This window comes from Lepisma saccharinum, chromosome 3 (genome assembly GCF_977018435.1).
Source record: "Lepisma saccharinum chromosome 3, izLepSacc3.1, whole genome shotgun sequence".
In the NCBI taxonomy this organism is placed as follows: domain Eukaryota; kingdom Metazoa; phylum Arthropoda; class Insecta; order Zygentoma; family Lepismatidae; genus Lepisma; species Lepisma saccharinum.
In genome coordinates this window covers 129328298-129343309 of record NC_139231.1, presented here as the reverse complement: position 1 = coordinate 129343309, position 15012 = coordinate 129328298, and the positions used below count along the sequence as shown (strand labels likewise).

At 39.9% G+C, this 15012-nt stretch overlaps 1 protein-coding gene across 2 annotated transcripts in view; it reads left to right on the top strand.

Moving 5' to 3' along the window:
• The first annotated feature begins 242 nt into the window (after positions 1 to 242).
• The window catches only part of KCNQ (KCNQ potassium channel), a 375894-nt gene continuing 361124 nt past the window's right edge, over positions 243 to 15012 (top strand). For both annotated transcript variants that reach the window (XM_083119378.1, XM_083119377.1), the window contains exon 1: positions 243 to 784. In XM_083119378.1, coding sequence (XP_082975504.1) covers positions 376 to 784 — 409 coding nt within the window. In that variant the 5' untranslated portion in view covers positions 243 to 375. The remainder of the gene's footprint in view (positions 785 to 15012) is intronic.

Here is a 15012-nt window from a genome sequence, read left to right as displayed (position 1 = left end):
CATACGTTGCTTGGGAAGGAGCCGATCAATCAGGAACGTTTCACACCGTAGTGACGTTATTGCGTTCATTTGATGAAATCCTCAAGCAACATGAGTCGCGTGTAGCTTAGGTGTGATTTCTCCCTGCGTCTGGTATAGATTCACCAAGTTACTCGGAAAGTTGACATGCTTCTTGTAACATCGTTAGAAGTGACTCTTTGCTTCCAAATACTTGTTTCTGATTGGCTATTTCTTCTTTGCAGATAAAGACCCATGCTGAGGCTACGCTGGAGATGCACTTGACGTTACTTTCCGGTGTAGAGACCACTTCCGCTCTAGGACCCTCGAACATCCAGTTGTACACATCCACCTCAATGGCTGCCGTCAAAGATAACTATGGAGGGTGAGGAGACGAGACCTACTTCACCCCTCATTGTCGAGACTTGCGAACCGACACCGGAAGACAACGACGAAGGGATGGTCCTCGAAAACGCCGACGAGAAGCAGCCTCTGCACCCTCAAGATGAAACCACCCCAACAGGAACGAAACACCTCACCGTCACCGTCACGGACACGCTGTCGCCCACACCGGACGGGACCGAGGCTTCGGACAAAGTGTCCGTGTCCAGGCTGTCCGCCGTGTCCGGTGGCCTCGAGCCGCCCGGACAGACAGAGAGGCGGGAGAGCACCCACAGCACCAAGAGTGTCAGCATCGACCTCGGGGACCATCACCCGAAGTCGACGAGGAGCGGAAGTGACGTTTGTGACATGGCGTCCACTAACAGCGACACGTACGGCGGAAGCGGTAAGTACTTGTTCCATTCTATACCATTGGCCGTCTGTGAAAGTAGCTTTTTACTTGTTGCTGCTAATGAGGCGGGTTTTTTTTTTTAGATCTTTGGAAATCTATTACTTGTTTTTGTAATTAGTCACTTTTTGAAGATATTTGGCAGCCTGTGAGAGTTGCTTGTTACTAGTGAGTCACTTTTTAAAAGCCATTTTGCAGCCTGTGAAAGTAGTATGTTACTAGTGAGTCACTTTTTGAAAGACATTTTGCTGCCTGTGAAAGTAGTCTGTTACTAGTGAGTCACTTTTTAAATGACATTTTGCAGCCTGTGAGAGTAGTATGTTACTAGTGAGTCACTTTTTGAAAGACATTTTGCTGCCTGTGAAAGTAGTCTGTTACTAGTTAGTCACTTTTTAAATGACATTTTGCAGCCTGTGAAAGTAGTATGTTACTAGTGAGTCACTTTTTGAAAGACATTTTGCTGCCTGTGAAAGTAGTCTGTTACTAGTTAGTCACTTTTTAAATGACATTTTGCAGCCTGTGAAAGTAGTATGCTACTAGTGAGTCACTTTTTGAAAGACATTTTGCTGCCTGTGAAAGTAGTCTGTTACTAGTGAGTCACTTTTTAAAAGCCATTTTGCAGCTTGTGAAAATAATCTGTTACTAGTGTGTAATTTTTCAAGACCTTGGCAGCCTTTACAGTAACTTGTCACTTGTTACAAATAAGTCACTTTTTCGAAACTTTTGGTCTCCTGAGAAAGTAGTCTGTTACTTACTGTTACTAGTATGTCACTTTTCCAGTACCTTTGTCGGTATGTGAAAGTAGCCTGTTGTCACAATTTTTGACGCGTTTGGCGGTATGTTAATAAATACTAATTGTAAGATAGGATATTCTCGTTAGACTGCAGAAGTTCGCTTTAATGTTCGACCAACAGTATTCCATATGCTATCCAAATATTTATAAATATAGATACAGGGCTAGCATAAATGATTCATTCGTTTTGAAAAGGCTATATTTTCAAAAGTATTACACGTACACACATGAAAGATATATGAAAAGAACCACAAACTCACCAAGTGTATACACCCTCTACAAATGTTTGATATGTGCCCCTTTCGTTACACGACACATGTCCAGACGATACTCGAGGCATTTTGTAGCATAGTCCTGTCAATGGTCTGCACTGCAGGACTGATGCGTTCTTTGAGCTTGACTAAGGATTGCGGTAGTGGGGGTATGTATACAAGGTCCTTAACGTACCCTCACAGGAAGAAGTCGCAGGGCGTTAAATCAGGAGATCTGGGAGGCCAGGGGAACAAAGCTAGGCCATTCTCACAAATACGCCCAATCCAGCGATGCGGAAGTTCATCATTTAGGTAGTCACGAACTGGGATGTTCCAATGAGGGGGTGCCCGTCTTGTTGGAAGACAAAATCCCCGAAGTCAGCATGTTGCGGGAACAACTACAACTGCAACATATCCAGGTAACATTTACCAGTCACAGTAAATCAGCGAAGAAAAACGGCCCATACATCTTCGTTTGTGACACTGCACAGAAAACATTCACCTTTGGCGAATCTCTTTCAACTGTCACGACTGCACGTGGATTTTCCGTGCCCCAGAATCGCACATTATGACGATTCACGTTCCCGGATAAGTGGAACGCATCAGTGCTGCAGTGCAGACCATTGACAGGACTATGCTACAAAATGTATGGAATGAGCTCGAGTATCGTCTGGACGTGTGTCGTGTAACCAAAGGCGCACATATCGAACATTTGTAAGGAGTGTATAAACTTGGTGAGTTTGTGGTTCTTTTCATATATCTTACATGTGTGTACGTGTAATACTTTTGGAAATATAGCCTTTTCAAAACGAATGTATCATTTATGCTAGCCCTGTATATCCATTCAATTCGGAAGCGTGTGTGTAGTGAAAATTTTAGCTTAAGAAGAGCCGTGAATTTTGTTTAGATCGACTTTCCAGTACTTCGAACAATAAATATGAGTTCCATTTCCGAATCTGAGATATGACATGTGCATATTTACCCCTATTTACAATAAATGTTCACAGGAATTGGATTTTAGGGAATCCGAACGCACCCTAATTACGTCCTCTGTCCATACAGAGTTTGTAAAAGAGTGAGATGAAATGTAGGTTTTTTTTTTACCAGACTGAAGCTTTCATGAAGGCTTTTGCTTCATGTACTCAACGGGTGTGCGCACTCCTATGTTTAAGATGTAAAAATATCGTTTTACCAACGAAATACATGAAACTTCCACGTAACCAGAGCCAAATTGCTACGTGGATATTGATTTTGAATGTGGTAAAAGGTAAAGGTACCTCTGTGCCTGTGCACACATGCCATGAAGGCATATGGGGTGATCTCGGCATCACGCACGGCCGCCTTTACCCCCCAGGTACCCATTGATACGAGGCTAGGTGGGCCTCAGAGCTGCTTAGAAGCAGGCAAAATGAATGGAAGAATTCCCGAACTTGCATTTTTGGTCGAGCATCCACATCTCGTTATGTTTCTAGGATACCTGAATTGCAGTTTACAAGTTTCTAAGTATATTGTGCCAACAGTAATTTCAGAGGCTTCTGATACTGGTAGCAATGAACATGTATTTCACAGCTGGTATAGCGACTTTCTGGGAAACACTGTGATATCGATCTTTTTTAATTAGACCGTGAACTTCTTGAACAGACCTTGAAACTATTTTTCTGGATTCGAAGTTCAAACGAGGGCGATGTCGATAAAAATTGTATGTAAGGGTTCTTGTTACGAGTTTTTTTGTTTTCCGTATGGTATCAGGCTGGAATGTTGAACCAAATTTTCTTCTTCGTTAAGTCCATATTTTTCTCGTCGGTTTATTCTTTGGGAATTAAAATATGCCAGAAGTGCTGGAAGGAAATTAGGAGGGATGGAACTTCGTGAAAGCGCCGAGAGCTTACATGCTACAAGAGGAAAGTTGGATGGAACAGTGGGAGAGAGATAGATACAGAGAGAGGGGAGTGAGTGAGATAGGGAGAGAATTGATAACAATATACTTTTTAAAAGTAACTGATTAACAATTACAGTTACTACGAAAGTAACTGTAAGATAACTGTAATTTAATAGGTTTTCTTGCATACAAATTACACACATGAATTGTAAAAAAATAAATATATGAAGACATACATGTGTTTCATTTTTGTTTATGGTCCATAAGCCTTCATACTGTTTATAATATTGCAACAAATGAATAATGAAACAAGCAGTCAGATTTGCTTGAATGATCAACGTTCGTTTTATTTTACTCGATTAACACGTTCCAAATGAATGCAGGAATCCACACAAAACACTGAAGTTGGCACTGGCATTAGAAATGACGAATTGCAATAAAGCGTGGATGTTCTAAATTCAGCAAGCCACGTTGCTTTAGACGATTTCACGAAAATCCTTTCACCTTAGCATTTAGAGAAGACACAGAGTTGACAAATTTAGTTCTTCCCCAACGTTACACATTTTGAAGTTAACAATTTAAAATGGTATAAAGTAACTGAAAAAGTAAATGTTCATAACGTTACTTCTATTGCAAATAAGTAGCTGTCTTACAGTTATAGTGACTTACATTTTAAAGTAACTTGTTGCCCAGGGCATCGGCAGAAATTTTTGAAGAGGGGGGAGTCAGGCCATTGATGAAGCTTAAATAGGCTAGTAGAAATTGTAACAACATAATTAACACGGTTATGAATATTAATATAGAACAACTACTAAACAAATATCAATAATAAACCCATTTTTATTCCTATTATTAGGCCTATTATTATTGTTATTCGGGAGAATTTCCTATTTTATCCACGAAATGATTGACGTGGAACCATTTATTCTTTAGAATAATAGCTTGAAATGGACGATGTCCATTTCGTGGGTGGTCGACGGACCGGCTCGGTACCCATGCTGCCTACAGTTAGAATTCCTAAAGTAACTTACTGTCAAACACTGATAAATGTGTTTGTGTTTGTGTGTGTATGTACATACATACAGTATGTACAGAGTGAGTGAATGTGTGAGCTTTTGTTTTTAAGTCCAATTTATTCACAGTAAGGCTAATCGTGACTGGACCTACGCTGTATAGCCAAAAGTCACCTGACATCCAGTGCTGCTGATTCCAAAGATGCCGGACCTCCCTTCGCTATTATTACAGCATTTACTCTTCGGGGCAGGCTTTAAGTTCTCGTATATTGCTGGTGGATTTTTTTCCCATTCGTCCTGTAGCCTCGTGAATAGTTCATGGGTGATTGTCGGTCGAGGGGTCTGGCATGCAACCAAGGCTCCAGTTCATCCCAAAGATGTTCTATGAGGTTCCGGTCGGGGCTTTGCGCGGGCCAGCTAAGCACATCCACCTGATTGTCCTCAAATCACGATGGACCCTGTCTGCTTTATGGACTGCTGTTAAAGAAAAGGGCCCATTTCAAACTTGCCACAGTGTGGCTATTGTCCAAAATGTCCTCATAAACACCACTGTTCATGTTGCCATTGACCAAAACTAATGACCCGAGCACAAACCAAGAAAAGCAGCCTAAGACCATGACACTACCGTCACGTTCACTTGGGTGTCCGGTGACTTTTGGCCATATAGTGTGCAGTTTAAAGTGAGATCCGAACAACCATATACCTCCAACGAACCCAGAACCCTTTCATTACAAGACCATGACGTTAACACTACGCCTTCGAAGAGGTACTATATATATTCAAAGCAGTGGCGGCGATTAGGAGTGCGAGGAGGGGCAGCTACCCCCACCTTACGCCACTTTTGCCCCAGCACTATGCTAAGCCTTATCTACAAAGGGAAATATACTCTCTTTGCCCCCTTCCCGGTTATGGAACCCAATCGCCGCCACTGATTCAGAGACATGAAGAAAAGGAGAGAGTTTCGAATGTGAGATATCGCTTAAAACAGAGAGAAAGAGAGAGAGAGAGAGAAATATAGAGAGGGGAAGATGGCGTTGGGATTTATATCTTAGGGCGATTGGAGCAGTTCACCACTTACCGCAAGTTAGTTTTCCAAAACGCCCACGAAGACAGCGTTGTTTGTACACTCGAGGACCCGGATTAGCGGTGCCTTCAGCCGGAAAGGTACTTGTGGTTGAGGGCAGCTAGCTCCTGGGAGTTGGAAGTGTTGGTCTGAACTTCCCCTTTACAAATGCTCCAACAAGACATTCGTTACGCGCGCCTTTGAAGACGCGAGAAACTTTCTAACGGCGCCTACAGGGATCATTTTCCCGATGAGTGCATAAAGAGGAAGGAGAATTGAAGGCTAACGAAGCTTTGGCGACCGGAAATGAGTTGTACAAAGTTTCCTAGAAAGGAGAGTTTAATTTCCATCACCCAGTTGATAAGATAATGAAATGGGCAAGGCAAAGATTCTTTTTGCTTTTCCACCAGCTAGTGCTGTTCACATAACATTCTCTTCTCTCGTGACAGTATGGAGGTGAGACTTGTTTGAACAGTGGTGGCGATTACGGGGCGTGGGGGGCAGTTTCCCCCCACTTTTTGCCACTTTTTCGCCCGTAATATGCTAAACCTTATCTAACAAGGGAAAGTAAACTGTCTTCCCCCCAATTTTGGCACATTGCCCCCCTAGTTTTGAAACCCAATCGCCGCCACTGTGTTTGAATATCGGTCTCGTCTCGATTGATTACTTCACTTTTCTTTTCTGACACTTTTGGCTAATCGCGAAGATAAGGATGAGTGATGATATGATGAAATTGATGAAAAGACACAAAGAACACCCATGTCCACGCCTGGATTCGAACCTATGACCCCTGATATCTTAGCGCGCTGCGCTAACCACTCCGTCACGGAGGTCGTCTCGTCTCGCGTCTCGAAAAACTATGCACTACTTGGACAGCGTGCCACAGAGAACCTCCCCGATGGCGTTGTTATAACGGTGTCGCCTTGTAATCAAGGAGTCGCGAATTCGAAACACAATGGTAGCACATAGTCCTTCGGATTCCACTTTAAACTGTAGCGATTAGCCGATCTGTGCATGACCAGAACTTAAAACTAAGCTTTAAAAATACCTCACAATGTTCAAAGATTTTTAAGACAATGATTATCATGTTGGTGGCTCGTTTCGACCCTGCAAGCTCTCCAAGTACGGAATTCCAACCTATATGTATGCAACCACACATCACAGGATCACAATTGTCACTAATTGATTAGCTTTTTAATTACTATAAACAAAATATATTACTTATATGTACACAAACTGCTGAACGTTAACTTGGTTTGTTTCAAAGGGCCTCACAGTGAAGTAAATTTTCTTCACGTAAATATTTCAAATATCATATCAGTCACTACCCAGTCTCATACTAAATTTCTATATGGTCTTGATTTTACACAGATCTGTCTTGTCGTCTCGACAAGTTTCGAAACGTCTTATCTCGTGAAAGTAACAACATGTAGGCTACACAACCTGTTGTTCTGAAATATCTTTCCGCCATTGTGGTTGGAATTGTTAATATATTCACAAATGCAGCAAAATGTGAATCACAGAATACATTGCACAGGCGTCTTGGTTCGTTATCGAAACATTAAAATCCTGAAAGCGAGAACAGAATCTGTCGGTTTTTATAATAAATTATCTGATTGCCCGGATATTTATTTATCCCCATCTTCTATTAGACAGGAATATAATGAATTCTAACAATAGTGTAAAATAAAGTTGGAGTTGAACGGCATTGGGAGTGTCACTATTCATCTTAGCGACCCCAAAAACTATGGATTCCACACTAATGTCGGTCGTTTTACGTCACCCCTTCCCACCCCACCTCCAACCCCAGGGGTGTCAGGGGTGTCTTGGAGTTAAACGGCATCGGGAGTGTCACTATTCATGTTAGACACCCCGAAAACTAAGGATTCCACACTAATATCGGTCGTTTTCGATCATTTTACATATCACCTCTTTCCCACCCACACGCCTAGGGGTGCCAGGGGTGTCTTGGAGTTGAATGGCATTGGGAGTGTCGCTATTCATCTTAGCGACCCCGAAAACTATAGATTCCACACTAATGTCGGTCGTTTTACATGTCACCCTTTCCCACCCCACCCCCAACCCCAGGGGTGTCAGGGGTGTCTTGGAGTTGAACGGCATTGGGAGTGTCACTATTCATCTTAGAGACCCCGAAAACTATAGATTCCACACTAATATCGGTCGTTTTCGATCATTTTTACATATCACCCCCTTCCTACCCACATCCCTAGGGGTGCCAGGAGTGTCTTGCAGGTGAATGGCATTGGGAGTGTCACTATTCATCTTAGCGACCCCGAAAACTATGGATTCCATACTAATGTCGGTCGTTTTCGATCATTTTTACATGTCACCCCCTCCCCCAACCCACCCCCAGGGGTGTCTTACCCCACAGTATTTCTTTCCTGGTTGCAAGTTATACGCGTACCAAGTTTCGTTGAAATCGCTCCAGGTGTTCGAGAGTTATGCCGGAACAAACATACACACACACACACACACACACACACATACATCCATTTTTATATATTATATTTCATAATAATAAATATTTGTTCTGTAAATACTTTTTACACGGAAAATATCTGTAAGTATAGATTTGGAGACGATTCTTCCATTATGTTCAATTTATTTACAAATTATTCCAAAACGTTCCTCTTTGTTGGCCCGTCGCTTTGGGTACTCGGCTCACGAAGATTCTGCGTTCCTTTTCGAACATGGGTTTTGCTTCATAAAATAAGCATTTGTCTTCATCGTCGCGATTAACCTGTAGAGCAGAAAAATAACATAATAATCTTAAGCAACTGATTTTGCTAATTTTATTTTCTTCCCTTCCAAAAGGATCGGGCAAAAATCTATAAATGAGAATTTTCCTTTACTACAGTGAAGATCACATCTGTTGCCCAAAATGTGTAATTGTTATACACTACATTATAAATAGAAATAAAATTAATATAAATAATAAAGAAAGTAGACTGAAGAAGAAATGTATGTACCATGTATGAATTAATCAATGAATGTATATATTTAATATTCATCTATTTAAATACTACTTCAATGATATGCGAGTTTAATAAAGATATCAAACATACACTCCAGTGATAGAAGTTGAGAATCATTGCAGAATTGTTATCCCGTTTATGCATAAAATTAAGAAAACTTTTATGAATACTCATTAAACTTGAAGATAAATTAGAATGTAAAACGTAGTAATAAAGGTCCCTGCCATCTGGAGGATAATTTTTGAAAGTGAGGCCACACTCCGAGCAGAAGCAAGCTGGCGGTAGTGCGCATGTGTTCTTTTGGTGTCGGGTCAGTCGATTGGTGATTGAATCTATCTTGACAAATTATCTGCGCTGACGAGGAACTGGGAACAGCGGTGCAAAATCAAACAAGAATGATTACGATCGGAAGCGCGAGTTTGACAATCAACAACCTGGCGGGTGAAAATTGGCTAATTTCCTTGCTTCATTCACTCTCCACGTTCTCACGGGTAAAGCTCGCTCAAAAATTGGATTAGGTAATTCTCTGCTATTTTGGCACAAGTTGCAGAAATATGTCTGCACATTCTTCCTTTATTGCATCTTTTGTATCATGTATTTTCATTTGCTGTGTCTCAGTTTCTATTTAAAGAGTTTCGAGTTTCTATTACTGTACATAAATACTTATTTATACTTCTTTTTCTTAGCGAAACCTTGACCTTCATTTTATCTGAGCAACGAACGAACAGATATTACCCATACCCTCAGACGTGACACGTTCTTTAGTCAAAAGAACATGATTTAACTAAAAGAGCAAATAATAAGTTCACATGAAAGACTCGGAAGCATTCGCATGATGCCTCTCAGGGTATGGGGTAATATCAATATCTCTCTGTTAGTTCGTCAAATAAAAATCAGAGTTAAGTTTGCACTAAGAAAATGGAAGTCTATTTTACTTCTTTGCAAACTAAATATTTATATGCGTAACATATAATCCATTTCACTCAAAGAAATTAAACTTATTATAATTCAACTTGATCACTCTATTCAAAAACCGAGCCCGAACTTTCAAAGTCAAGACAAAACACACTCGTAATTGCCATGGTAACAGCCCTTACAAGATAAGTATATACAGGTTAGTCACTATCCTGACATTATAAGTGATAGGTAAATTACAGAAATAAGATTAAAGAACAATAAACATTTGTACAAGAGAAAAGATAACACTGTACAACAAATTTGAGGTCATGTTCTCTCCTTTAGTTGAAAACAGGTGATTTTGACTAAATTGGAGGTGCTGAATCGATATGTAAAATCCGTTTTCTCCTAACACGTACCATTTTTATTGTACAGTCACATGACATTTTGTTACACAGACATTAGACCGGTAAATCAACGTATACAAACAAAAGACTAAAAAAAATCTACGAAAATGTCCTTTGGTTGAAAACATGTGAGTTTAAATAAGTTAAAGGCACTAAATCGATATGTGAAGTCAGTTTTCTCCCAAGACATACCATTTGTATTGTACAGCCACATGACATTTTGTTGCACAGACATTAGACAGGCATTTTACGTATACAAACCAAAGACAGTACAAACTTCTACGGAAATTATAAATGTGATCTTCTTCTCTTGTATCTATCTGAAGGAGTCTATCTGATGATAGACCAACAATATTCAGCAAGCATACTGCTGTTCCATCGTCCACTGAACCGCTTTTCAAATGTTGCAATGTCTTGGTGGAACCGTTCCCCATGTTCATCACTAACAGCCCCTAAATTTTGTGGAAAGAAGTCAAAATGAGAATCCAAAAACATGTAATTTCAGGGACATGTGGCATCCCATGATTTGGAAGCAGTGCACCTAGTTTGATGTGTAATGGGGGAAGAAAACATCTTTAGGGTTCACGAGTTGTTGATGTGATACGTTCTTGATTCCTGGTACATATTCCTGTCGTGGTGGCCATATTTTCCGCATGTAATAGTTAACTCGGTCCCGGCTGTCCCATTCACACAGAAAGCAACAAAATTTGGTATACCCTTGTTGCATGCCAGTAAGAATTCCAATTACTTTCAGGTCTCCACAGATTTGCCCCTTGAATGTATTATATTTCAATGTACTGCGATATGTCACGCATTACCTCATATGTTTCCTTTTTGTGAACAGTATACGCCACTGGCACTAATGGATAAGCATTACAAATATGGAGCAATACTGCCTTCAGACTTATCTTACACGAATCAATGAACAATCGCCATTCTGCTGGATTGTGTTCATGGCCTAAATCCTGAAATAAAGCATTAATATTGTTACAAAACGCAATTCCTCCAGTCTCCGAAAAGCAAGATGAAAAGTTACTCTGTCGCGTTCGGAAAGTGCTGATTTTGACATTTTTATCCAATAGATTCCATTCTTGAAGTCGAGAGCCCAAGATTTCTGCTTTTGTTTTCGATAGATTTAAGTCCCGTACCAGATCGTTTAACTTTTGTGTGATGAGATGTGGTGCACTTGAGAGGGTTGGTGGCGCGAAGGCGACGTCCTCGTTGCCTGAACTTTCTTCTTCAAATGCTGTATCAAATGTACAATTTTCGGGAGCTTTCGGCACAGGTAGCTCTTCACTATGAGCCACTGGGCACCTTGCTGATTCCAAATTAGGATGTCGGATGTGATGTTTTGATTTTGAAGAGAAGACCATTACATCTGTCAAACAAAAGTAACAGTCACTTACGTGGTCTTTGGGCTATCTCCAAACCATTGGAACGGCAAATTTTAGCCCAATTCGCTTTCCTTGCATCCAGTTTTGCAAGTTCCTGGAACAAGAATTGCAGCAGATATGTGGTGCCCATCGCTTATCTTGATCGCCTACTCGGCATCCAAAATTCAGTTCATATGCTTTTTTGACAACAGGGGTAAGGCTACTTCTTTGACTTTTCAACGTCAGTTCACCACATATATAACAAAACTAATCAAGGTTATTCTTACACTGACAGGATATTATGATCCACTGAACGAAGCCTCCTTTTCATACACACCTCACTAACAGAAACCTGCCACAAACGTTAAAACTTTACACAAACACCTGCAATTGCAAAGCACAACCTTCACGTTGGATAGGACAAAACAGATGGCAGCCCTTGTTCCTCAGTGGTGCCAGCACAGTTATTGTTATGTAACAAATTTATCACTACAGGATCCAGCAAAACGTTTCTTTATGTAACAATGCGAACTGATAGCGATATCATTTTTATCAAGCGCTGGAAAAAAACCCAGTTAAAAACAGTTAAAGGAATTTATAATTGTTTAAACGTAATTAATACACATAATGTATAAAGATGGCGTTTTTAAAAAAAACTGTACGTGATACGAAGAAATTAATTGCAGATTCGTGTTTTGCATGCAAAAATACATTAGAAAAACATATTTTTAAGCAAAGGACAAATTTCGTGTTGTACAGTGTAATTAGTAACAATAAATATTAGTGCAATGGGAAATATTATATTTGAATGTCGTTTCAACAAAACTGCGCCTGATTATTTCTTAAGAGAACTAAAAGAAGCAGGATATAATGGGCTATACGTCTTGTCAACACTTTTGAGGAATCCGACCAAGAAAATGACATATACTTACAAACTATTTCAGAAGAGAAAATATTGTATTACAATTGTAAAGTATTGTAAAATTATGAAATGTAGAACAAATGTAACTGGTGCATATCTGAAAATCTAAAACCAAATATATATTTATATATAAAAAAATGTTCTTTGGATAAAATAATTGGCATCTTCTATTTCTTTGTAAGGGGCCTCTCATACCTCGGAGGACTGGCATTTGAGTGAAATCGATCGAAGCCTTACAAGATAAGACTGAACTTACCATAACAAAACTGGAAACTACACGTGGCGTGCTGTATTTTGGCTATTTTTGGCCGTCACACAATAAGGGTTAAGCCCCTTAATTAAATTAAATTAAATTAAAACAAAATTGATATATATATATATATATATATATATATATGTTTGCTAGATCGTCAAATTACATCTTCTTGCATATCCATAAAGAAGCCATATAGTGGGACGAATCGGATCCGTGAGCAGGGCGTAGGGAATGTAACTCCATGGCGATGCAAACCATTATATAATTTATCTCGTTCTCTGTCGAAATTAGGACATTGTAAAAAGAGATGTGTGATATCTTGATTAACTTCTCCACATGTGCAGGCTTGTTTTGTTGTAATATGTAATCGTGCTAAATGATCATTAGTGCGAACATGACCTGTACGTAGACGTATTATAAAAATAATAACGGATCTTGGAAGATTATATGAGTAGTACTAAGGTTTATTTTGTGAATGTTCTGCAAACCATTTATATATATATTGCCCGCGGATTGAAATTGTTCCATACACCACTGTTTCCATTTATCTTGAAGTTTATATTTAACTCTTGGGAGAAGATCCGTGTATGGAAGTCTTTAAAGTAAGGTAGATTCCGATGATCAGGCAGCTGTGGCATATACGCCACACGTTCATTTCCCGTATTTACTTGGTGAGCCTTTAGCATGCTGGGTATGTTGGATTATAAGGATGATAAAAAAAAAAGGATGTTTACAAATCTGAGGATATGAGGAACTCAGCGCCATTAATACGCTTAAAGCATCTGTTATGATAAGAATTTTTGTGTAATTATTATGGATAGCGTATGTGAGAGCTTTATATATTGCATAACTTTCTGGAGTGAAAAAAGAAGTATCAGGTGGTAAACGGAATTGTTTGTTTATATTTATCTGGAATGAAATATGCGCAACCCACACCTAGGCGATCTTTGGATCCATCTTTCAAACTCAAATCCAAAAGCAAAAACTAAAGACAAAACACAGTCATAATTCCCATGGCAACACACCCTACAAGATATGTATATACAGGTCAGTCACTATCCTGACATTATCAGTGATAGGTCTAAATATTAAAGAACACAAGAATCACAAACCAAATAACAGAGATTAAGATTAATAACAATAAGCATTAGTAGAATGAGAAAGGAGATTAACAACAATGAATATTGGTCCAAGGGAAATGGACGTGTCACTATTAAAACTTCCCAGCTCATTTTTCAAAACTAATTCATTCATACATTACTTACTTAACAAGAACTATAACTATGCCGGTTCCGGGGATAAAAGCTCCTTAAAAGCTGAGGCTGAAAAGGGACACTCAACATCAGCACACACTATGACAAACACAGAACAACACAGCCCCACACGGGATTATCTAGCCGAAGCACCAAAGCCCCGTTGGCCTGCAAGAAACAATTACAGGGGTGTACTACGGGAAAGTGAGATTGAATTTTGGATGCCTTACACCCCTGGTGAATTTTGGTTAACATATGAATTTACTTTTTTGTTATCAATAAACTTTGCCCCTCTTTCGTTACATACCTTTAACATAGCATCGTGATGGACGTAAGAGTCAGTAATTCTGATGCTATGCGTCTTGTAATTTGAAGCGTGGAAAGCAGCAAGAATTGAAGTAAAAGGGCGTCATTGTGACAAGATCAAAGATAATCCGGACGGCTTTTGTTGAGGCCAAACGGAGGTAAGAGGACCTTCTGAATGAAACGTGATCAAAGGCCCGAATTAAAACGTTCTCCTCTGCTAGCTATGACTTCTTAGGTAACCATAGAGAGTACTGCGATATGAACCTGGCGGTCGCTTGCTCAGACATGTCTCGGAACATGGACTATTGAAGATGTATAATAATTCGACACAACTTGCTTAATGATTATTACCGCCATTGCTATATTTTTTCTAACGTTGTAAATTGATTCGGCTATGCTGCTAATTCGAAGTCTTGAATGCAGATTATCAGGGTTTCAAGTAGCTGGCTGGTATATTACAACAGACGAAGGTGAATGTTTATATCGTACATGTACGATAAGAACGACCGTGGAAGTTTGCTTCCCTGAGCGCTTGTCATTTGTCACAGCAGCGTAGGTGTATTACAAGATGGCGATTCCCGTGCAGAAGTCCTTTGGTGTCATTGCATTTGTAAGGTGTGGCTCTGCTGTTTCAGTTCAACGAGCTTTCTGACGGTGATTTGGAAGTGATCCTCCGTCCGATTCCAACATTCGTCGATGGTTTAATAAGTTTCAAACAACTGAATGTGTCTGCAAATGGAAGACGTCAAAGTGTGTCGAACGAAAGCGCCGAGAAACATTGGACTACCGGATGAATGTGTGCCGTGTCACGGAAGG